Source organism: Manis javanica, chromosome 15 (assembly GCF_040802235.1).
Source record: "Manis javanica isolate MJ-LG chromosome 15, MJ_LKY, whole genome shotgun sequence".
In the NCBI taxonomy this organism is placed as follows: Eukaryota; Metazoa; Chordata; class Mammalia; order Pholidota; family Manidae; genus Manis; species Manis javanica.
Window position 1 is genome coordinate 88212156 of NC_133170.1, and position 23709 is coordinate 88235864.

Here is a 23709-nt window from a genome sequence, read left to right on the forward strand (position 1 = left end):
AGGGAGGTGGCACGTACCTGAGGAGCGGGAGTCGCAAGGGCTTGCTTGGGGTCCAAGTTTTGGACTCAGTTTTTACGGTGTAGAAAGGAAATGTAAAAATAAGGACAGTCTAGAGACTCCCTTGTAAAGGTAAATTTATATGATGGTTGACTCCTGGGACAGTGTCCTTTCTTTTTTGGTGTTAAAATATTCTCATTAATCACCTTGTTTTTGAAATCCTACTTGGTAAGATTAAAAAACCTGGTGATATTATGTTGGTCCCCATTTTGTGGGAAATCTTTCTAGTCCATGACATAGAAAAATCTAGGAACTAGTTATTTTGGGGATGTTGGGGTGAAGGGTCAGACCCGTTGGAACTACTTCTGGAGAGAGAAACAGGGCTAAACAAAGATGAAGCAGTCAGGATGGTTACTTGGCATATTATAGACCTTTCTAGGCACCTGAGCCTGCTGTGCCTCCAGGTTGTAGCTGTACTTACAGAACTGGTCAGGTGAAATCGGACACATGGCTACCAGTTAGATGCAGTGGCTCGGCACAGGTCACAGAGCTTAAATGCTTGTGTCACCTGAGGGAGACTTCGTGCAGGAGCCGAGGCTGCCACTCAAGGTCTCAGTCCTCAGTCCGTGGTCCCTCAGAGATAGGAAGGCTGCATTTGCTGTGCTTTCAAAGCAGCAGTCTCCCGGAAGAGCCCAAATCTCCTGTATCCCAGACTCCCCACTCTTTCAAAAGGCATCTGGTAAGTTGGTGTCTGGTCTGTGCTGTGTGCTGTCTGTGTACAGATGTGTTTGCTGCGTGGCCTGGCATCACGGGATAAGTGCATCTGTGGTTGAGAGACCAGCACGCTCACAGACCTTGCCTCCCTCAAAGCCTCACTGACAGAATAGTAGTTATTGAAGATGCATGTTTGCCAGTCTCATAGACCAGAAATGGCAACTTGCCGTAGTTTTCTTCTGATTTCTTTTCTGAATTTAGATGTATTTTTATGTTCTTAGTATATCTGGCCTTCTATAGTCCAGAAACCTTTTTACCCTTTGCAGAGAATAAACCTTCAGTCTTCTGGTGGGATGGGGCCGTGGCCACGTTGCTCAGTGAGGTGGGAGAAAAGGGGTTTTTCAAGCTGTTCTGCTCCAGCTACTGCCCTGAGCCCCGCCCCCCGCGGGCCCCTGCAGCTGCCCGCTCTCCCTGCAGGCTGCCCGGGGACGTTCCTGGGAGTGCCGGCTGGATTCCCAGGCGTCCCACCTTCCAGCTTCCGAATGGGGCTCCTCATTCTTTGCCCCTAAGGTTTTAAGTTTTTGAAAAAATGTTGTCATTTTAGTGGGGCTTGGGAAAGAACAGTTAAAGCCACCATCTTTAGCCTTGTACAGTACATGAAATTTTAATGTGTGTTCAAGGTGGCAGTTTAGATAGAAACTCTAGAGTAACTATTTAGGAAATATAAACTCAGAACCCTCCCTCCCACCATATACCAACATATATTCCAGAGGGATTAAATGTAAAGTATAAAGCCCTGTAAGAGAAATAAAAATATTTATCTAATCTCAAGGGCAGAGAAGAACATCTACCTATTAAGTAGAGGAAAAAGACTGATACAGTAAAAATACATAAAAATTTTAAATTCTCCTGTAATTAAAAAAAATCCTAAATAAAAAGACAAATAGAAATATTTTTAAGATACATAGAATGTGAGATGGTTAATATCCTTAATAAATAAGTGATTATAAGAGGAGAGCCCAGTTAAGTTTGACGGCCAGGGAGACTGGAGCACGTAGCCTTGAAGGTCCTGGAGGGGGCGCGGGGCTGGCGTCGTGGGGACCGGCCTGGCGTGGAGAAGCTCTTGGCTCGTGCAAGAAGCTGAAGAGAGCCAGAGGGTCAGAGGTGGGCAGCTCTGTGAGTCACGTGGGCCTGGGACTATTAGGTGCTCCTGCTGGGCTTGAGGGGACAGTGAGGTGACCAAATAGGGTTTGGAAGAGGTCTCTGGCTCCAGGGGTCACAGGATGGGGAAGGAAATACTGGCAATTCTAATTACATTCATACTCAGAAATTAGCCAGCACACACGTGCAGGTAGGTCACTTACACATGTGTGTAATGCATGAGTATGTATATGTATGTATATGTATATGAGGACATGAGCTGAGAAGTGTTACTGGTCATATGTGTAACATAAAGGTTGGCAGTGCCGGCCTGGGCAGAGAGGCGATGGCTGCGTGATCGGAGCCCACGGATTTGGAGTCTGTGTGGGAGACCGTGGGTTGGAAGTGGAGGTGGGGCAAGAAGAGGCTCTCAGGAATGAGTCCTGGGGATCCGCTACTGGCCGTGGGCACACGGTGTTTGCTGAGGTTCAGGACCCGGAGGAGAAGCAGATGTAGGGCAGGGGAGCCTGGAAGACCGAGAACTTGGATTTGGACGTGTCGATTTTGAGCCGCCTGTGGGAGTGCGGACGGAGGTGTTCAGGGGGCAGCTGGGCATGGAGATACGGCGCTGGGTCCTCTCGGGCCTCCGGGGCACCGACCTCCCCTGAAGCCCTCTAAGTGAGGAGGTGAGTGCTGGTCAGGGCGGGCAAAGTCCTGCAACAGAGCCCCGGGCGCCCGACGGGCTTCCTGCCCCTCCTGTGCCCTGTGGGCTCTGCTCCTTGTGTCACTTGGGAGCCAGGCCGGAGGCCTCCAGCTCCACACACCCTCCCTCCGTCGTGCCGGGCGTCGCTGCGCCCCGCGCGTCCAGCAGTGACCCGGTCTCTTGTGCTCATGTTCCGTCAGCCGAGGTGAGTCACCAGGCTGCCCCAACTCTGAAGGGGGGAGGGCATGCTGTCCTTCCCCGGGGCCCAGCAGGTGGGGAGCCAGGGCCACCCCTGTGTAGGACTGACGGGCTCTGCCGTTTGCAGCAGGTGAGGGTGGAGGGAGTAGCCCTGGGCTTGCCCGGCACAGAACCCTTGTCCTTGGGGCCTGTCCTTGGCTTTGGGCATGCCCTGGGGGCCTTGGGCAGGAAAGCACTCACACAGAACTTTTCGAGAAGGTGCCTGGACCCAGCCAGATGGTGCAGGCATGTGGGCGCCACTGCCAGCCGCCTGCGCTGGGCGAGGCCACCCCGAGCCTGGTTCTGGCTTTGCTTCCCGTCCAGTGCTCGTGCAGCATCACTGTCGTCACTGCTGAAGCATCGAAGTACTGCTTTTAAGCACAGATGTGGTTAAAGAATAATTGTAATTTAAGACGCCAGAACAAGAAATTAGAGCTTACCTGCGTGACTTGGCCAAGAAAGGGGCCCATGTGGGTCAGGGCTGGACAAAACCAGGGTGTGCTCGCTGCCTCTGGCCCTGCACGGAGGCCCTTCCTGGTCAGTTAATGTGGCGTGCTCCGTGGGCCAGACGCTGCCCTCGGCATTCACTGCCTGCCCATTCGTTCTTGACCGTGGCCTGGAGTCCCAGAGGCGGCTTGCCTGGGTCAGCCCGGTTCGCATGGGGGGCATGCCTGGCCCCAGCTGCCTAGAGGGGCCATTTTGCTGGAGTGGGGCCTCGTGTGGCTCTGCCAGCACTTACCTCCACAGTGAGGAACCAGGCAGGTTGTTTGCACCCCTGTGCCAGGAACAGCACGACAGAGGCAGATCCAGGGAAGCAGGCAGCAATCAGCAGGGCTGCCCTGGGGCGGTGTGTGTGGCGTGGGGGGACGTCCCTGGGGTGGGGAGGGCGTCCCTGGTCTGGGTCCCTGGTCTTGGGTTCATTTTGGCTTTTCAGTTTGCAGATGCTACTTGATGGAAAGTCTAGATAACACACGGTAATACTTTTCAGCTCCCAGTGTCGATTGTGTTTATATCAGCAAGCTTGCTCGCTGGAGGTTTCATCCTGAAGATTATCTCGTGGGCTCCCCTGCTTCCCAGGTTTGGCTCTGTTCTCTCAGAAAAGGACACTTTCTGTCCCTCAGTGCTTCTCATTACTGCCCTCCTTTCACAGCCCAAAGTGGGGAAAAATAAGGCCACCTCCTTAAAGTATGAATGATCACTTAAAGAATGAAGTGGCATGCAACGAAAGATCTTAAAAAATACACCTTTTGAATTTGCCCAAAGAAAATGTTTTGCTCTTTTAACAGCAAGTGGTAAAAATAAAAGTGAAGAAATGACAGCTCCCTTCCACAGGAAGCTTTCTTAGAGCGAGTTCAGAGGCACAGCTCTTCTCCTATGAGAAGCGCAGCCTCATTATTTTCTGTATCACCCTGAAAACTGGGGGCAGGGATCTGTGGTTTAAAGTCTCCCTTCATTTTCTGCCTGTTCCCCTTTGATAGGTGATGGGAGAGAACGAAAGGGGGCCTCTGCTGCTCTTCATGTCCCACCGTTAAGTGTTTTCCAGGCTGCAGATCAATAGGTCTGAAATGGGGTTCACTAAGTAAGACCAGTTGGTTCAGCTAACACCCTGAATGTCCAGCAGAGGATGTGACAGCACTTACAGAAGGGTGGGGACCTTTGGGAATGACTATACCGTTATTTTTCCTGTTTCCTATTCCAAATACAGTTTTTGACAGCTCAGACCTCTTAGAAAACAATAATCGTTAAAAGCATTTAGTTATGTTTGAGTATCTCTTTAGAAGGCACAGAAGGAGAAGCCAAAGAGAAAAGCAGAGTCAGATGAGAGAATGGACAGTCCCGTGACTGGCGTAGGTCTCTGACTCGCAGCTGTCGAAGGAGTGCAAGCGCTGTCGTTCTAAGGAGGTGGAAGGGATGAGAAAAGGCTGAGCTGACAAGTTCATTTAATATATATATTTTTAAAGCCTTAATTAATGAATTGTTTCTGACAGTACAGCCTTGCATACAATTCTGTGGCCTCAGTAGTTCGGCTTACTGGATTCCTGTGGTGTTACCAGGTCCCAAGGCCACTTGGGATCCGAATGACCCAGGTCCTCGTCGTAGGTACCAGGGAGGATGGGGAGTGTTCAGCTCCGCGTGGACAGTGTGTCCCATACACAAGCCTGCTTTTCATCTGTAACGTGGCTTATATACAACATAAGGACCGTACCATGCTGGCCTTTTGTGTCTGGCTTATTTCACTCAGCATAGTATTTCTAACGTTCATCTACGTCACAGCGCATATCAGAAGGCCCTTCCTTTTCATGACTGAATGACACTCCGCCACGGCGTCTCTCGCTGTGTCGAGCCGCTCCTCCGCTAGACACTGGGCTATCTGTCACCTTCCAGCTCTTGTGGGCAGTGCCGCTGTGAACTCTGATCTGCAGGCGTCTTGTTTGAGTCTCTGCTTTCAGTTCTTCGGGGTGTTTACCTAGGAGTGGAATCGCAGGATCGGACGGCAGCTTTGTGTCCAGCTGTTTGAGAACCTGCCGGGCTGTTTTCCGTAGCAGCTGGGCTGTCCCACGTCACTACCTGACTTGCTCTCACACTGCCAGAATTGTTGGGTCTCAGTTCATATGTGAAATTCATCGGTAGGTTCTTGGTGGTGCTATATTGATTCTGCTTGTCCATTATACGAAAACCCACTTTGATTTTGAACATTCTTCCCTGTTCTCCATGTTCTGTCACAGATGATATGATAATTAATCTGTTTCTTAAAAGTTAGGGGGAGGTGCTATGAGTCTTCCTGGCTCAGTGTCCTTCAGTGATGCAAGTCTTCGGCGGCTTATCCAGTACCTTCTTTGGATTATGTGTTTTACTCATTTTCTTCTAACAATCTGGGTGAATTTTCACCATTTACATTTTCTTACAAAATAACATCTTCCTGTATGGACAGATAGTAACTGTACTAGTAGGGGTGAGGATTTAATAAAAGGGGTAACTGTTGAGCCACTGTGTTACATATTTGAAACCAATATAAGATTGTACATCAATGATACTTCAATTAAAAAAACACATCATGTCTGCAACTTCCTCTGAAACAGTTCAGAAAGAGATGGTAATATGTGTCTATCTTTTGGAAAATCTAGGTGGAGAATATTCAGGAACCTCTGTGCTATTTTTGCAACTTTCCTATAGATTTAGGTTCAAAATAAAAATGTTTTGAAAAATGAAAAAAAAAAAGATTTCTCCTGACTATAGCATTGATTAAAATAGAATCTAGAGAAATTAAGTTTTATTAAGGGAACTTATACTCTCAGGTATTAAAAGAATGTGTATTTCATCATTAAATGTTTGTATCAAGGGAACATCAGAATTCCAGAAACTCAAGTCCTATGTAAGAAAATACTGCCAGGGAGGGAGTGAGCAGTGTGGCTCAGAGAGCCGCCCAGGGGCAGCTGTGAAGGCGGAGAGGAAAGTGCTGCCGTGTGCCGCTGTCCGCCGCTGTCCGTCCAAGCGGGCAGGCCCCAGGAGTGCCCTGCAGAGAGCGCCCTGCTGCTCTGTGTCTGGGACACAGGAACCTTGTCCTTTGGTTATGGGACTTTTGCAGACTTGATTATTTGCAAGTATAGAACATACTGATAAAAGTAATATAGAATTTCTAATACATGGGCTATGGAGTTTTTAAAACTAAACAGTTTTCTCTTGTTTTTAGTGAATTTCTTAGTGTATTATTCACTAACCACCGACTGCCATTCCTGCACTTGTCCTTGTATCCCACCTGGGCTCCAGGTTTCCTGGGAGACCCAAAACACTGATAGCTCTAAGTAACAGTTGTTCACTTAAAAAATTTTAATTCTAACTCATTGTCATAAGAACACTCAACAGATCTACTCTCTGAATGAAATCCGACGCATGCAATGCAGCGCTGCTGGCTGTGGGGCCGTGCTCTGCAGTCTCTCTCGAACTCACCCCTCTGGCAGAGTTGAGGCTTCATGCCAACTGAGGAGCGTCGCTCTGTTGCCCCCTCCTTGCAGCCCCAGATCTTTCTACTCAGTTAGACTATCTTAAACTTCATTTTTAGAGCAGTTTCAGATTCATAACAAAATAGAGCAGAGAGTACAGAGAGTGCCCATACACGCCTGCCCCCTGTGCCGTCGTCGTGCCCCAAAGTGGGGTAGTCAGTCAGGGAGCCCTCAGTGACATGCCGCCGCCGCCCGCAGTCCACGGTTTCCACTGCTGTTGCCCGCCGAGGGTTTTAGCGGTGTATGCTGGCATGTGTCCACCATGGCAGATCAGACAGAACAGTTTCCCTGCCCGAAAGATCCTCCCTGCTCTCCCACTCATCCCCCTGTCCCTGCTAACCCGCGGTGACCGCTGATCCTTGAACTGTCGCTATGGTTTGGCCTTTTTCAGTGTCGTATAGTTGTAGTCATACTTTATCAGATTGGATTTGTTCACTTAGTATAATTGTTTCACTAAGTAATGTTAAGTTTCTTCCATTCCTTCCATGGCTAGATAGCTCGTTTCATTTTAATGATAGATATCCCACTGTCTGGATGAACCACAGTTTACTGATCACCTACTGAAGGACGTCTTCATTGTTTCTAAGTTTTGGCATCAGGAGTAAAGCTACTCTAAATATTCATGTACAGGTTTTTGTACAATTGCGAGTGCTGGAACTCATGATAAGAATGTATTTAGTTTTGTAAGAAAATGCCAAGCTGTCACAAAAGCAAAAATGAACAAATGGGACTACATCAAGCTAAAAAGTTCTGTACAGCAAAGGACACTATCAGCAGAACAAAAGGGCATCCTACAGTATGGGAGAATATATTTGTAAACGACATATCTGACAAGGGGTTGACATCCAAAATTTGTAAAGAACTCACACACCTCAAGACCCAAAAAGCAAATAACCTGATTAAAAAATAGGCAGAGGATATGAACAGACAATTCTCCAAAGAAGAAATTCATATGGCCAACAGGCACATGAAAAGGTGCTCCACATTGCTGGTCATGAGGGAAATGCAAATTAAAACCACAATGAGATATCGCCTCACACCAGTAAGGATGGCCAACATCCAAAAGACAAACAACAAGAAATGTTGGCGAGGATGTGGAGAACGGGGAACCCTCCCACGCTGCTGGTGGGACTGTAAACTAGTTCAGCCATTGTGGAAAGCAATATGGAAGTTCCTCAAAAAACTAAAAATAGAAATAGCATTTGATCTGGAAATTCCACTCCTAGGAATTTACCCAAACAAAACAAGTTCTCAGATTCAAAAAGACAGATGCACCCCTATGTTTATTGCAGCACTATTTACAATAGCCAAGATAGGGAAGCAACCTAAGTGTCCGTCAGTGGATGAATGGATAAAGAAGATGTGGTAAATATACACAATGGAATGCTATTCAGCCATAAGAAAGAAACAAATCCTACCATTTGCACAAAAATGGATGAAGCTAGAAGGAGTAAGTCAGGCAGAGAAAAACAAATACCAAACGATTTCCCTCATTCGTGGAGTATAACAACGAAGCAAAACTGAAGGAACAAAAAAGCAGCAGACTCACAGACTCCAAGAAGGGGCTAGCTGTTACCAAAGGGGAGGGTGGGGGAGGGCAGGTGGGGAGGGAGGGAGAGGGGGATTGAAAGACATTATGATTAGTGCACACGCATGTGTGGGGTCATGGGGAAGATAATTTAGCACAGAGAAGACAAGTAGGGACTCCATGGCATCTTACTGCACTGATGGACAGTGACTGCAACGGAGTTTGGAGGGGAACTCGATAATAAGAGTGAATGCAGTAATCACATTGTTTTTCTTGTGTAGCCTTCATAAGAGTGTATTTCAATGATACCTTAATAAAACAAAGAAAATTGAAAAAAAAATGTAGAAAGAAGAAAATACCAAGCTGTCTTCCAAAGAGACTGAACTGTTTTATTTTGCACTCCCACCAGCAGTGAATCAGAGCTCCTGCTGCCCCTCCTCCTGGCCGCATTTGGTGTGGCCGGGGCTTTGCATCTGAGCCCCTGTAATAGGTGTGTGGAGGTATCTCGTTTCAGTTTGCAGACACAGTGACATGTGATGGTGAACATACTTCCACATACCTACGTGCCATTTTTATATCTTTTGATGCGATGTCTGTCCAGGTCTCTTGCCCATTTTTTAATTGGATTGTTTGTTTTTTCATTGTTGAGTTTTAGGAGTTCTTAGTACATTTTAGATAACAGTCCTTTATCTCTGCAGATATTTTCTCCAGTCTGAGGCTTGTGTTCTCATTCTGTTGACATTGTCTTTCTCAGAGCAGAAGTTTTAAATTTTAATGAAGTCTAACTTACCAGTTATTTCTTTTATGGATTGAACCTTTATGGTATTGTATCTATAAAATCATCACCATACCCACCTACATTCTCCTGTTATCTTCTCGGAGTTTTAGCTTCACATTTTACTTTTAGCTCTGTGACCCATTATGGGCTAATCTTTGCGAAGGGTGTGCGATCACTGTCTAGACTCAAGTTTTTTGCAGGTGGGTGTCCCGCTGTTACACTCCGTTTGTGGAAGGCTGTCGTTTTACGGTTGTATTGCTCTTCCATCTGTGTCAAAGATCAGTTGACTGTATTTACAAGAGTCTGGTTCTGGGCCCTCTACTGTGTTGTGTTGATCCATCTGTCTGTCCGTTCCCCAGAAGCACGTTGGAGCCAGCTGGGTATCAGCCTGCAGTCCCCCATCTCCCTGCTGGTTCCAGGCTTCCTCCTCCAGACTCCTGTCCCTTACAAAGCTGAAAGAATTTATCAAGGAGCAAGAAAACAGGAGGAATAAAAAATGTTTAGGGAATAAAGATACTGTTTTCATTTCTTAATTGTTACCTATGTTTTGTTGGTATTCTCAGAAATTCCCCTAATTGCAGTCTTGACTTACTGTGGGTAGCACTGCTTTTGAAGTGGCAGCAGTAGAATGCTGGACGCACTCCCTGGTCTCCTTGTGGCAGAGGAATAGCCCCACACGGCTCTCAGATACAGGTCTCAGCCCCTCTCAGCCTCCACCTAGCGTCCTCACCAACCACTTCAACCAAGGATTGCCTTGGCACCTAACCCTTCTAGAAAGCGGCAGGAAGTTGTAAATTGCACAAATTGCGCTCTTCTCAATGACTTGTTAAAAAGTCCCCTATCAAAAAATTTCTAAACCCTTTCACCAAAATGATTTCACCTAAATCCCCGACTGCACATGGGTGCTCTGGGCCCCTGGCCCCTGGCCCCTGGCCACCTTTTCTGGACGCGAGGCCCTGATGAAGAGGGGTGGGCTGGACGCCCTCTAGGCCCGGAGGAGCAGGGACAGAGGTCGGCTTGGCCCACCCACCCATGCTGACCTAGCTTCTCACGCTGGGATGCAGCCTTGGCTGAGTTCCCTGGCTCCCTGGGATTTGCTGTCCTCATCTGTGGAAATGTGTACTTAGGTTGAGATAACACGATGGATATCCAGCACATTATTCAGATTAGTTAGTGATTACTTATATTTTTTGTTTTTTTCTGTTGCAGATTTAATGCCTGATTTTTCCTTTGTTTGTTTGTTTGTTTAGAGTAATTATAGATTCATGGAGGCTGCACAGAAGTGTACAGGGAAGTGCAGGTGCCCCCATCCCCCATCCTCCCTCAATGGGGGTCTCTTACACAACTGTGGTGCAAAATCAACCCCAGGAAGTGACATTGGTGCAGACTGTAGAGCTGATTCAGATTCCGCCGGTTTACATTGCACTTGTGTGTGTGTTGTGTGTGGCTGTGTGATTTCATTACCTGTGCAGCTTCGTGGAACCACTCACTCAGGACACTCACGCCCGGTGCCACCACTGCACCTTCAGGCTGTCCCTCCAGCGCCCTCTGCCTGCAGGTCCGGGCGCCGCTGATCTGACTCGACTGTCACTTTTCTATTTCAGGAATGTTACATAAATGGACTCATACAATCTGTAACCTTGTGGGATTGATTGACTTTCTTCACTCAGCATAATTCCTAGGTTCATGCAAGTTGTACAATCAGTAGTGTGTCCTTTTTATTGCTGAGTAGGATTCCATGGTTTGTGTGGACCGGTTTGTTCATTCACCCTCTGAGAGACACCTGGCCTGGGGCCCTCACAGATGAAGCCGCTGCAGGCATGTGTGTACCAGTCCTGAGTGAGGGTGCATCTTCATTTCTCTGATGAATAAATGCCCAAGAATGCAGTAAGTCTACTCTTATATTTCCTACAGTTCCCTTCTGTTTCATGACTAGCGATTGTCATTGTGTATTTATGGTACTGATAATGCGAGTAACCTTTGGTGAGAAGCCCACTGAGTCGCCGTACAGGTCACGGTGAGGACCGTTCCCGCGCCCACAGGGTGGCGTGTGGAGAAGGGGCCCCCGAGGTCAGACTGGGCGCACACGGGGCATGCGGAGGCGATGCCCCCCTCGGCCATGCGGGGGCTGTTCCTTTGCCACATCGAGACCTGGGAGTGCGTCCAGCATTCTACTGCTGCCACTTCAAAAGCAGTGCTACCCACAGTAAGCCAAGACTGCAATTAGGGGAATTTCTGAGAATACTAACAAAACATAGGTAACAGTTGAGAAATTAAGACAATATCTTTATTCCCTAAACATTTTTTATTCCTCCTGTTTTCTTGCTCCTTCTTGATAAATTCTTTTAACTTTATAAGGAACAGATAATATCCATCTTATAAATCATTTTGAAATACAAGGAAGATGAAAAGGCACTGTCTGTGGAGGAAACATCACCCTGAAATAGCACAGAAAAGAAAATTATGATTTTATTAAGAGGAGGAACACGTTTGAGGTGAACTAGTGTCCGAGCCGGAGTCTGCCAGAGGTCCAGCCCTCTCGCCAGCCTCTCACGCAGGGTGGTCCGAGGCGCGTGCACGGGGCAGTGGGCGCCGGCAGCCAGCTCCTTTCCCTCCTGTGCGGTGGGCCACGGCTCGTCCTTCCCACGGAGGGACATCTGCGTCCTCTCAGTGTCGGACTGCTGTGCATAAGCGCCGATGAGCATTCTGAACAATCTCTGGGTGTATGCTTTTCTTCCTGTCGGTGTGAAATTGCAGGCTGCCCAAATACCTTGTGGTAGAGCAGAGGTTCTCACAGGCACTGAGCACGGTGTGGGGGCGGCACGGCGGCCCCCAGCCTCAGGCCGTTGCTGGCTGTGCGTTGGATTGCAGGCTGTTTTCTTTTCTGTACTCCCTTTCATCTCAGAATAAAGCCCAGAGTCCTTCTTGGCATCTTCGGGCCTCTCGCGTTACACCCAGCCTCCCACGGTTCGGGGCCATCGGCTGTGCCTAGACCCTGGTCTTCCCTCTAGTGAGAATAGCAGCTGAGACACACTGTGGGCCTGGTGCCAGGACTCGGTGTGCGCTCTGCGCGTTATCGTGTGTCCTCCTTCAGGGAGCCTCACAGAGGAGGCACCGTTTTTATGCCCATCACACGGGGAGGAAACCAGGGCCCCGAGAAGTTAAGTAACTTGCCAGAGATTGCACAGCTAGTAAACGTTAGGTTGGTCATTAGACCAGATCATCTGATTTCAGAGGCCACACCTCTAGCCCCAGAATCGTGTGCCTTTCCTCACTGAAAGGCAGGCTGTGTGTGGAATTCAAGATGCCATGTTGAACTGTTCTCCATGCCGTCTAGTTAGCTCCTGTGTTCCTAACGCAGTGATTCTTTGCAGGCAGCCCACCCAGTGCCGGGGCCTCTCCTCGTGCCCTCGTGTCTGCCCCCTGAACTGAGAGCACAGCACAGACACGGGCTCCCTCCCTGCTGGCCCTGCTGCCCGCCACCTGGAGAGTGCTGGGTGCTCTGTGACCACTGGGCACCCCAGGTGTGGAGGGAGGGAGCTGTCGTATTTGATGTGTGTGTTTCTCTTCAGCTTCCTGGTGGCAGTGTACACGGGGAGTGACATTGGCCAGCACTGTACAGCCGTGCCCCCACAACCAAGGCAGACAGGTTTTCTGGGCCCCCGCAGCCCCCTCCCTCTGCTCCTGGCCCCAGGCAGCCATGGGTCTGCTTTTCTGTCCCCGTGGCTGTGCCTCCTCTGGAATGTGAGATAAGTGTGCAGTCTTCCGTGTCTGCCTTATCTCACGTGTCACAGTGCGTCGGGGTCCGTCCGAATCATTGCGCGTGTCAGTAGTTCAGCTGTGCCTTGAGTACTTCTGGAAGCAGTCCAGAAACAACTGCCTGTAGGGGTCAGACTTGACTCGGTGAGTCAGAACAGCCGTTGCCTTAGGGGCTCCTGGGGCCCCTGGAGTTTCTTCAGAGCATCCATCGCTCACCACGACTGTCATGGTAACACTGAGATGTTACTTGCCTTTCTGCTCTCGTTCTCACAGACTGCTGTGGAGTTTTCTGGATGCCACGTGGCATGTGGTGCCACACAGATGGCATGCAGACACGAAATGGGAATCCGTCTGTCTTCTATTAAACTGTGTGGCTTAAAGAGATTTGTAAAAATTGAATGCTATTCTTCCCACCAGAAGTTTTTATATTGGGGATTATAATTGTCATTTTTAACAAATGCTAGGTATATTAACATGCGATGGGCTGTTTATTATTAGGTGCAGTGATCGATATTTTATTTAAAACTTCTTTGTTTTTAACTTCTCATGACAAATAGTAATAAATATAAACCATATAAACAGAAGATCTTTGGGGTTCTCAATTTCTTGGTTGTAGAGAGTACTTTAGTCTAGAAAGTTTGAGAATTTCTGGGCTTTGAAAGGGGGTTGGGAGCAGGATGAGAAAGCCTTGGAGCTGTTCGGGGTTCTGGGGGGGGGGAGCCTTTGGGACCCTGGCGCGCTGCCAGCTGGAGGCACCTGGAGAAGGGGCCTCACTGGTGCCAGAGAGGATGTGGGCGAAAAGCCAGGACAGGCGGTGACAGCCACAGTCTTTTCCCAGCCCTCTTCTCCCTCCCAGGACCTGGCTGGGCAGGTTCCCTGCAAGGAGCTAATGGGTACCCGCGCCTGCAGCTGGCTTGCGGGAGCGTGGTCGGCGCCGTTCTCTTTGGAGATGAAGCTACAGCTACTGTCTGTCGTCAGGTTGGGCACTTTCTGCAGATCTGATGTTTGTCTGGGCCCTGGGTGAGCTTAGGAACCTTTGAGGGTAGTTTCTTTGGCTTTCTGGAAAAATGTTCACACACACACACACCCCCGACCCCCACTGTTAAGAGGTCTAAGTCAGATTAAAAGACCATCTAAAATAATTAGTTTAAGAAAAGCAAGTGGGAGGCTACTCCTATTACTGGCAATATTCTTGTGGGAAAAGATGTGTGGATCTTTGTTAGTGATCTTGTTAATGCTGTTAATAAACTGTAGTAAAATTGCATCTGCTGCCTTTGACCTGTTAATCGTTTTTCTCTTGCAGGCGGAAGGGCCTGTGGTTCCGGCTGAGGAAGATACTGCTCTGTGTTTTGGGGCTGTATGTTGCCATTCCATTTCTCATCAAACTGTGTCCTGGGATACAGGCCAAACTGATTTTCTTGAATTTCGGTGAGTGCTGTGTGTCCATTTTTCCTTTAACTTTAGTAACTGTTCATTTTCATGATGACCTATATGTATACGTCCACCACCCAGGTCGAGAAGTAGAACATTTCTGTCGCCTAGAAAAGCCCTTGTGCCCCCCCCCCGGGCTGCATCTGTGCACAAGTGGGTGCTGCCTGGCCAGGAGGCGGGCGGGGTGCTGGCACCCCGGACTCTTCTGAAGAGGCTGCAGTGGGGACCCTTGGTCATTGGTGCCATCTAGGAGGCTCACTGTCCTTGGAAAAGAGGACCGCTTTTACAAATAAAATAATTACACCTTTTTCTTTAAAAAAAAAGATTTTTTTTTTCCTCCTAAAAAAGACTGACACGTTTTGGTTTCTGTGGATTTCATGCTGGCCTTATTGGTGTCATAGTTTCCGGAGTTAACTTGGATGCCATGCGTTCTCAAGGTGGTTATTTTTCATGCTAGGGATGTCCTTCCATGCAGGTAGCAGGAGAAAGGTGCAGAAGTGTCAGGCTTATGAAATAGAAGGAAAAGGGCCCAGGTGCATCGCTGATGGGAAGAATCCTGTGAAGGAGTGTCCTTTACACCCACAAGATGAGGCCTGCAGGGAAAGGCCTGCATCTGCGGATGTTGAGGTTTGAGGAGCCGGAGGAGGCGGGCCTGTGAGTGTGCTTCGGCCGGCTGGTCTGCACGGAGGGGCCTAGGTAGTGTGTGCCTGGGACCTGGACTTGGGGAGCTGGGAGGGAGGAGGCAGACCAGGGTGAGGACAGACAGGAGGTGACAGTGGCCTGGGACAAGCCTGGCAGGGTGGGCAGTGCTGGCGGCATGTCCCAGGGCTCCAGAACCCCGGTTCCTCAGGTGGATGGGCACGTGAGCTCGGGGTGTTGAGTCTGTAATGGCCTTGATTGCAGAAGCTTGGACGTGGCTGCTGAAGGGGAGCTTCTGCTTCAAAGAGGAACAGGAGGGGGGGGAGCAGAAATAGCAAGGCCGACATTCAGCGCTTCGTGAATCTAGGAGTTTATTGTCTCTAAGTCTTGGCAACCTCGTAGAAGCACGCACAGCATACTAGAATCAAGGCAGTTTTGTTTTTCCCATCTTAACGTCCCTTAAATGTCGCATCAGCTTGGCACAGTGGAGTTTGGGCTCACATATAGTGAAAGCTGCAGGCTCAGCGTGCTGATGGCGGACCACAGAAGGGGCCGGGCACAGCTTCCCCGGCTCTGCGGGCCTCCGGGCCCCTTGGGCCTGTGCGGTGCTGCCCTCTGGGGCCTTCCGCACTCTGGGGTCCTGCAGATGCCCGCACCGGACTCAGCTCCTGCGACTCGGTGCTGTGGGCACCTGGGACGCAGCTCGCCGATCGTGCTCTGCTGGCTTCCTAATGAAGTGGCAGGTGCTCCCAGGAGCAGAACTGGGGTGGGGGGGTTCTCCTGGCCAGTCCCCATGACAGGGAGGAGGACTAGGTGTGGGTGGGGGCCGCCTGCCGCCCTGAGGAGGAGTGGGGTGTCAGCACCACCCCGTGGTGAGAGTAGCTTCGCGTGCTGCTGGAAGGCCACGTGACGGGTATGTCACAGTCTTCTGGGCCTCAGCACATTAAAGAATATATTCTAACAGCATGTCAATCTGAAACCATATTTATAAACCAGATAAATAAGCTTTAGAAGCATAGCACCGATGATTTAAGGCATTTTTCTACTTTAAATATATTTTGTAAACCAAAACCGCATGATCATGCTGAAAACTCTCCTGTCAGTCTCTTGTCTGAGTGTTGCGCACGAGCCAGCCTGTGTGCCTCCCAGCGGTCCCGAGCCGGAGCCCCGTCGGGTGGGGCACCACCCGCACTCTGCAGCCCTGACGTCCAGCGGCTTGTCAGCTCTGCACCCAAAGGAATGATTGGGTCAGAGGCCTGTGCAGAGCTGCCCTCTCTCCGCTTTGCCTCAGGCCCTTTTTGGAAATAGTTACAGGTTTGTTTTTAAAGCAGAAGGCCAGCCGGCCCCCTTGGTCCACAGGGACATCAGTCTCCCCGTAGCAGCCCCTGCTTCCCCCAGCAGCTTCCCTCTCCTCTGGGCGCCCCTGCAGGCCATCACAGGTGGCTCTGATAGAACCTGGGGAGCATCCCCAGCCTGCACCCTCCCGGCTCCCTGGCCTCGCAGCCTCGCAGCCCCTCCCTCTCCCTCTCCCACCCACAGCCCACTCTTCCTCGGTGTCCAGGTTGCTTCCTCCTCTGATGGGGTGAGGTGTAGCCCTGCGTCCAACCCCCGGGCAGTCATAAGTGACCTTTGCAGCTGCGTGGTCAGCCTCCTTGCCTGTCAGTATTTTCCAGACAAGGTAAAGGAAGGGTGGCAGAGTAGGTTGTTTTCCGTTCCTTCCTGCATCGATTCTCCGATCATTCGCTGTGCACCGTTTGCGCAGGATCCTTTCTGAATCAGGCCCGCTGATGTTAGCTTTGCTAAGTGATGACTTGTGGCCAGAGCTGGATAATACAAAATGTGAAGGAGGAGAAGCCAAGGGTCTGGGTCCCAGCAGCTGTGGACGGGATTGGGTTCCGGGGCTGTGCAGTAAAGCCCTTGGGTGAGGGGTTTGCTAAGCATGTGGGGAGCTGGGCCACACACCGGCCCCACTGCTGCCCCAGCCGCCCTCCCGGCTGGCTGCCAGAGGGCGTGCAGGCCCTGCTCCAACCCTGTGGATGAAGCAGGGCCGGGAGGGTGGCCCCGCAGCGCGCCTCAGGGGTTCAGAGGGCCCTGGCGCCTGCTGCTGACCGGCCAGCAGGAGCGAGCTGTGTTCCGGCCCGAGTGGGTCCTGTGAGCTGCCTCACGCCGGCCTGAGTCTCCTGCAGCCTTGGGGGCTTGGTGGCATTTCTGTTCACTCAGCCCATAGTGGCCAGGTGGCCCCTCTGGCTGCTGGTCCCTAGCTGGAGGGGCTGCTGTTTATCGCCTCCTATTTCATGGTGGTTCTAACGCAGAAGGGAACGGGAGGTGAGCCTCTCGAGTGAGGCTGTGTGGGGTGGAGCCTGGTCCTTCGTCCCTGGGCCTCTCAGGCTTGGACGCTCTCGGGATGAGCTGTTAATCCTCGGAGAGCACTTCATGGGCGGGGATCCCCTCGGAGCTCTGGGGTCGTGTGGAAGGAGCCTGCCACCTTCTCTCCGGACACAGCTGAGGCCTGAAACTGAGCCATCAGAAGCCATGTGCCCTCAGCCCTTAATGACACCCACTTTCTCTTTGGCACGGGTTTTGGGGTGGGGGTAATTACAGCCTCGGGACAGGGTTCGTGGAGTCCGGGTGTGGGTTGACAGTGGGCACTGGGTTCAGGCCCTTGATTTCCCTGAGATGGGCATCACACCTCCCGGTTGAATGGTGGCCTGGCACACCCGCTGAGTGGAGGAGAGTCGGTCACAGGGTGGAGGGTGCAGGAGGGGGGTCGGTGCCTGCGTCCAACCAGCGCAGGAGACGAGGCCCTCCCCAGGCGCCCCCCCTGGTCAGGAGCCCTCTCCAAGTCCGTTGCTGGAGTGAACTCAGCTCTGCAGCACAGCCGCATGTGTTCCTGGGGCGGCTGTGACGGCACAGCGGGGACTGCCCCTCCCAGCCTGGAGGCTGGCCTCACCTTGTCCCTGAGACACCGGCACAGCCCCTCCTTGCTTCTCCCCAGCCTCGCCACCTGGCGTGCTGTCCTTGGCATGCGGCTCCTGTCCCCTGCCTCCTCCTGTGGCTGTACAGCCTCTTCCTTCGTCTGTGTCCCAGTTCTCGTTTCTGGTAAGGACACCAGCTATGTCATGTCAGACCAGGATCACCTCTGGAAAGACCCTATTTCCACATGAGGTCCGTCTGGTGTGCTGGGGGTGAGGAGGTCAGTGTGTTTTTGTGGGGACTCAAGTTGACCCATAAAGGGGTTTCAGGCCCGTCAGGATCAGGGCTGCCCCTCTCGCCGCACAGGTCGGTCGGGAGCATAGGCTGTGGGGTCAGGCGGTTGGGGGCAGTCCCCCTTCTGCAGCCTACGGGCTGGTGACGTAAGGAGGGCTGTGAAGCGCCGGTGGCCCCAGCCCATCCGGGTCACAGGAGGCGCTGTGGGAGCTCACGAGGTCAGAGGGCATCTGTGATCACCGGTTCCCCTCTGAGATGATAGCGAGAGCTTTAGAAATTCAGCCTGCTTCTTGGGGAAGCGAAGGATTGAGGTACTAGAGGTGGAGACAGCAGCCCTGCGCGCTCCCAAACATCCAGGGGGCGTCTGGGGAAGGAGTGTGTGTGCTTCCCCTGCCCGTGGTGGGATGTTTGTGTCTTCAGCAAAGTGCACCGAGATGTGGTGATGTCTGAGGACGTGGGAGCTGATGTGCGGGGATGTCGGGGGGCCTTCGGTGGGAGAAGCACCCCAGGAAGGGCCCTGGGCCGACGCGTGCAGCTCGGGAAAGGAGAGTCGTGGGAGGCGAGCATACTGGCGTCTGTGCCCCCGTAGGCGGCGGCCGTCTGCAGCCGCTCTCTATGCCAGAGCGTGCGGGAGGCAGGTGGGCCTGCTGCCCATCAGCGTCAGCGGCTCCTTGGGCCACCTGTTCAGGTGCTGCGTTTGATAGAGCAGGTACATCCCCGGGTTCAATTTTGTTCTGTTTTTTAAGTTTCCCAGTTTTCAACTAAAAACATGTTCACCACAAGCAGTAAGCACACGAGTGTCCGTGGGAAACAGCATCAGCGTGGGTACGTGCACATGACCCACATGTACACGTACATACCCGGATGCACAGTGTACACTCTCATGTATGCATGTGCACGTGCACATCCACATGCATGTACACACGGGCATGCACACCTACACATGTACACCCTCACATACATGCAGGCACATGCAAACATCCGTGTGCACAGTGTACACCCTCGTGTACATGCATGCACACACATGTACACATGGGCACATACACATACACGTACACCTTTGCATACACACACACACAAACCCACGCACACACCCAGCCAGCAGCTCTGCATGGATCCCTCCGTGTCTCTGTCTGAGCTTTGTGTGGGTTGGTGTTGGGGGCTTGTTTCACGTGACAGTAAGGGGTTGCACAGCATGCATGGTGACCTCACTGTCCTCTGCTCTTTCCACCTCCCGATGATTCACGGACATTCCTCCAGTCAGTGGATCTTGGTTCGTCACCAGCCAGTGGCCTGCGTGCACCCCAGGTTTCTTCCCTGCTGGGAGATCACCTGCTGAATCGAGGGCTCCTTCTGCTGTCCCAGTGGCCCTCACCCAGTCCAGATGGGCTCGTGGGCTTATCTACTGTTTCCCACCCATGTCAGGGGTCACACTAGGACCCTCAGAGCCCCGTCTGACTGGCTCACACACACACTCAGTTGGGCACCGCATCCCGTGCCCCCAAGCTGCAGAACAGGTGTCTGTCTGTCAGCTCTCTCGCTGTGCCCGCCCCCGGCCCCAGGGTTGTGGTGCCCCCGAGCTGTGCCCTAGGCGTTGCTCGCTCCTGGTGGCCAGCTCGCCCCTCAGGCCTCTTGACGATTGTTCTCTCCTCCTTTGCATCTTCTCACTCCCTGAACAGCCTTGGGTGGTCTGTCTCTGCCCAGACCTCGCCCCGCTGCAGCGTTCCAGTGCAGGCCTACTGCACCCCACCTTAGGCTGGAGCGCCCGGCGCACTTGGCCACCGCGTCGGAAGACTTCCTGAGAGCTTTGCGTCTGCTGTGCGTGCTCGCGTGTGCACATGTGCGCGTGGGCGTCTGTCCACCCCACTAATGCTCGTTTCCATCTCTTTGCCCCCACAGTAAGGGTTCCCTATTTCATTGACTTGAAAAAGCCACAGGATCAAGGTTTGAATCACACCTGTAACTACTACCTCCAGCCAGAGGAGGACGTGACCATTGGAGTCTGGTGAGTGGCTGCCCACAGGGCTGCAGGGCCGGTGCCGTCCTCGCGGGCAGCCGGAGGCCGCTGTGTGTCCCTTTTTATCTTCACTCACTGTTTCCAAGCCAAAGCTCCTGGCTAAATCCAGTCCTCAGGGGGGCGACGAGATGCACCAGACTCTGACCTGGGGTTTCCACACAACAAAGGCTTCCGGAGGGAGCCTCATTTCCAGGGCAAAGCTGGAAGCAGAGAGCAGACAGGAGCAAAGCACAGGACTTGGGCGCAGCTCTGAGATACACTTTTTCTTTCCAGAGAAAGGATGTCTGGGTTCTGGGCAGCTCGACTTCCTCTCACATGTAGCACCTTCTGCAGTTGATGTGATGGTCACTCTCTCCTTAGATTTACGCTTTTTAGCCATAAATTTAAACTGGATGTACGCCCTGTGGCTTCTTTGTGTCTCCGCGGGACGTGCTCCAAGGCCTTCTCTACAGACAGCCAGATGAGAACCGACCAGCCTTTCTGTGGTCCCTGCGCCCTCGGAAGCGACCCTGAGTCGCCAGCCCCCTGCGCGGCTGGTTTTTCCGACAGTGGCGTGAAGCCCCCTCCGCCGGCTCAGGGCACCACTGTGCATGTGCGGAGTTTCTGAATGAGAGGCTGCGAGGAGCTTCCCAGTGTGGACTGCGAGCAAGGGCGGGCATCTCTAATAACGGTCCTGGTAAAGGACATCGAATAAGGGGGGCTCGTTCTTACACGTCAGTGCTGGGACCAGAGATGCGTCGTTTCCAGTTAGATCCCAGCCAGTGCTGACCGACTCACGTGCATGCCTGGGCCGCTGCGTTCTGTCTTCAGTCAGGAGCTTGCCGTGTTTTGCTCCGAGCTGTTTGGGAGGGAATCAGCTGACCCTCCCGCTGGTTGTGGGGGTCGGCCCTGAAGGCGCCTTTCCTGAGGACCCCCCTCAAGCAGAGCGCTGCCCTGGCAGAGGGGGGGCACTTGTGGGGCCCCTGCTTAGGCTGGAGGAAGCCCCACGGCAGCCACACAGGGAGGTTGTACTGGCCACAGTGGCAAGTCTGACAGTGCAGCCACGCCGTGACCCATGGGCACCTGCCACCCACCCACGTCCACACCCTGTGCTGTCGCGGGGATGCTCTGGGCCCTCGGGTGGCACAGGTCAGGTTCCCCAGCTGCTGCCTGCACCTCCTCAGACCTCCCACCAGCAGAGCCAGGCTGTGCTTGGCCACCAGCTCCTTCTCAGCTGCCTGCCTGGGTAGCAGCTCTTCCCCTGGAAGAGGGTGCCCAGAAATAGGGTCCTCCTCCCCTTTCTGAGAGATCCGTGGGCTCGGTCAGGAGCCCCAAGTTTGGGGCAGGCTGATTCTTAGAAGTGTCAGTTCCCAACACCTTAAAAGGTCCTTCCACCCGATAGGTTTACCGCTGGGGGAGCGTGACGGTTACCACGGTCAGAAACGCGGTGATCCTCTGGGACGGGTCTGAGATTCATTAGGATGAGGTGCTGAAACCTAAAAGCTAGAAAATAGAACTTGGGCATTTAATATTTTCAAGGATTCATCTAATCAAGTTACTTGAGTAAATTTTACAGAAAAACCTGTTAGTTCAGACCCCTGTCAGTGGTCACAGTCTTTGATGTGGCCTGAGCATCTCTGTGATGGAGATTTGGCCTGGCAGGCACAGGCTGCACGTGCCTGGCCAGGCGTGGGGTGGTCTGCGGGGCTGCTCGCCCAAGCAGCTGGTCGGCCCACGGTGCGTCCTGCCGACGGGGCTGCCCCAGGACGGCTGTGAGCAGGTGGGAGGGGTGGTGCCTCAGGCGGGGCCAGCGTCCAGCCCCACCGGCAGGGGTCAGGGCTGCTGAGCTAGCACATCAACAGCACGGTCAAGCCTGAAGTACACCATGAGATAAGTAGCTCACAACTTGAAAACATGGATGTGTGTGAGGGGAGGCGACGTGACTCAGCAAATGTCGGATGGGATGTCTCCCAGTAGAGCTCCCGGGTCACACAGGAGAAGTGGCTGTCCCCGGCCCAGTGGGGGTGCCTGTGCCCAGAGAGTGTGCGCTCAGGAAGCGCTGTCCCTGCGGCCCGGAGCGCTCATCGCTCTGCTGGTGGGCAGGCTCGCCCCCGCTGCCCTGTCACTCAGGTGTGACGCGAGCTTTGCAGCAGACCGTTGTCCCGGCAGCACCGCGGCACCTCACGGCGCTGTCCTCCGCTCTCTACCCCTGCCCCCAGGCACACTGTCCCAGCCGTCTGGTGGAAGAACGCCCAGGGGAAGGATCAGCTGTGGTACGAGGATGCCTTGGCTTCCAGCCACCCTGTCATCCTGTACCTGCACGGGAACGCGGGCACCAGGTAGGGCGCCACGTGTCCTCCCTGCATGCCGGCTTCTCGCGGGCCTCACTGCGGGTGGAGTGTGCTCCCGCGGGGTGCGGGCAGGACGCGTCCAGGTGACGCTCACAGCGGGCTGCCCAGGGGCTCCCAGCCGAGCAGGCCTCGGGGCCTCATTGGGAAGCACCCCATCAGCCCCCGTGGGCAGCCGTGCCCAGACACTCCTGAGCGGGAGCGCGCACCGGGGTGGACCGGAGGCAGCTGCCTCGGTCAGAGTGCCCAGATCCGCGGCCAGAGGGGGACGCGTCCGTCCGTCCCAGCAGGGCGTCTGAGGCCGCGATGCGGGGAAGAGGCTTCCCAGGAAGGAGGCGGTGGTCCAGCGGAGGAGGGGTCAGACCCATGCCCGGGACGCTGTCTGCCACCGGCAGCGCCTGGCATCCACTTCCTTGATGGCAGGCCTGCCCTGCTGGAGGAAGAGACCCCGCCGGGAAAGTGCCAAGATGGGGTGGGGGTGACAGCAAAGAAGGGGCCCTGGAAGCCGAGGGAGGCCAGCAGAGACCCCAGCCAAGCTCGTCCTGGGTGTTCACATGCCATCAGGCCAGGTGGCGCTCAGCCATCAGCTGTAGGCCGCAGTGCCAGTGTCCCCTCCCAGGCCGCTGGGGAAGCACGTGCTGTCTGTGGCCGGCAGAGCCCCCACCCAGGTTTATCCAGGCTCTTGTTAAGACTGACTTTCACGGCCTGCCCTTCAGCTGGCTGGGGTCGGAGCCACTGTCCTTGCTTTAGGGACAGCTCCTTCTGCCCCACGTCCAGCCCTGTTGGGGGGAGTCCTTGGAGAGCCAGCCGGGCCAGGGGAGGAGGCTCCTCTGAACTCAGCGTTGCTGGGAACCCTGGGAGGGTCCCTGTAGCTGCAGCAGTTACGTTCCGGAGAGGGCAGCGAGGGGCAGCAGGAGGCAGGGCCCCTGAGGGCCAGGGGCCAGTCAGCGTGGCGCTGGCCAGGGGCGGCCCTTTTATAGGCAGAACAAGGAGAGCTCTGGGCCTTGCTGGTGGGAAGCAGCCGCAGGCATCTTGTGGAGTGTGTGCGGACACTGCGGGAAGCCCGGGCGCGGCCCAGAGCAGAGCCCAGCACCTCCCTCGGTGGCACGTGCTCCGCAGTTCGCGTCCTTTGTCTAGGACAAGCACAGCAAGTTTCTCTTCAGCTTGAAGAGCAGGTGGCAACAGACAGGCCGTGTAGCATCTCCTGTAACAGAGAAGGGTGTGCTTTGCC

The 23709-nt window shown here is 53.2% G+C and overlaps 1 protein-coding gene across 4 annotated transcripts in view; it reads left to right on the forward strand.

Moving 5' to 3' along the window:
- Nucleotides 1–23709, forward strand: part of ABHD12 (abhydrolase domain containing 12, lysophospholipase) — a 60158-nt gene that overhangs the window by 25425 nt on the left and 11024 nt on the right. For 3 of the 4 annotated variants that reach the window (XR_012125658.1, XM_073223107.1, XM_037001831.2), the window contains exons 2-4: nucleotides 14161–14285; nucleotides 20034–20139; nucleotides 22350–22469. Coding sequence is in view for 3 of the 4 variants with exons in the window: in XM_073223107.1 (XP_073079208.1) it covers nucleotides 14161–14285; nucleotides 20034–20139; nucleotides 22350–22469 (351 nt within the window). In the remaining variant the exon portion in view is untranslated. Of the gene's footprint in view, nucleotides 1–13723; nucleotides 13836–14160; nucleotides 14286–20033; nucleotides 20140–22349; nucleotides 22470–23709 lie in introns of those variants that run through there. The other variant, XM_073223108.1, reaches the window with a different exon arrangement.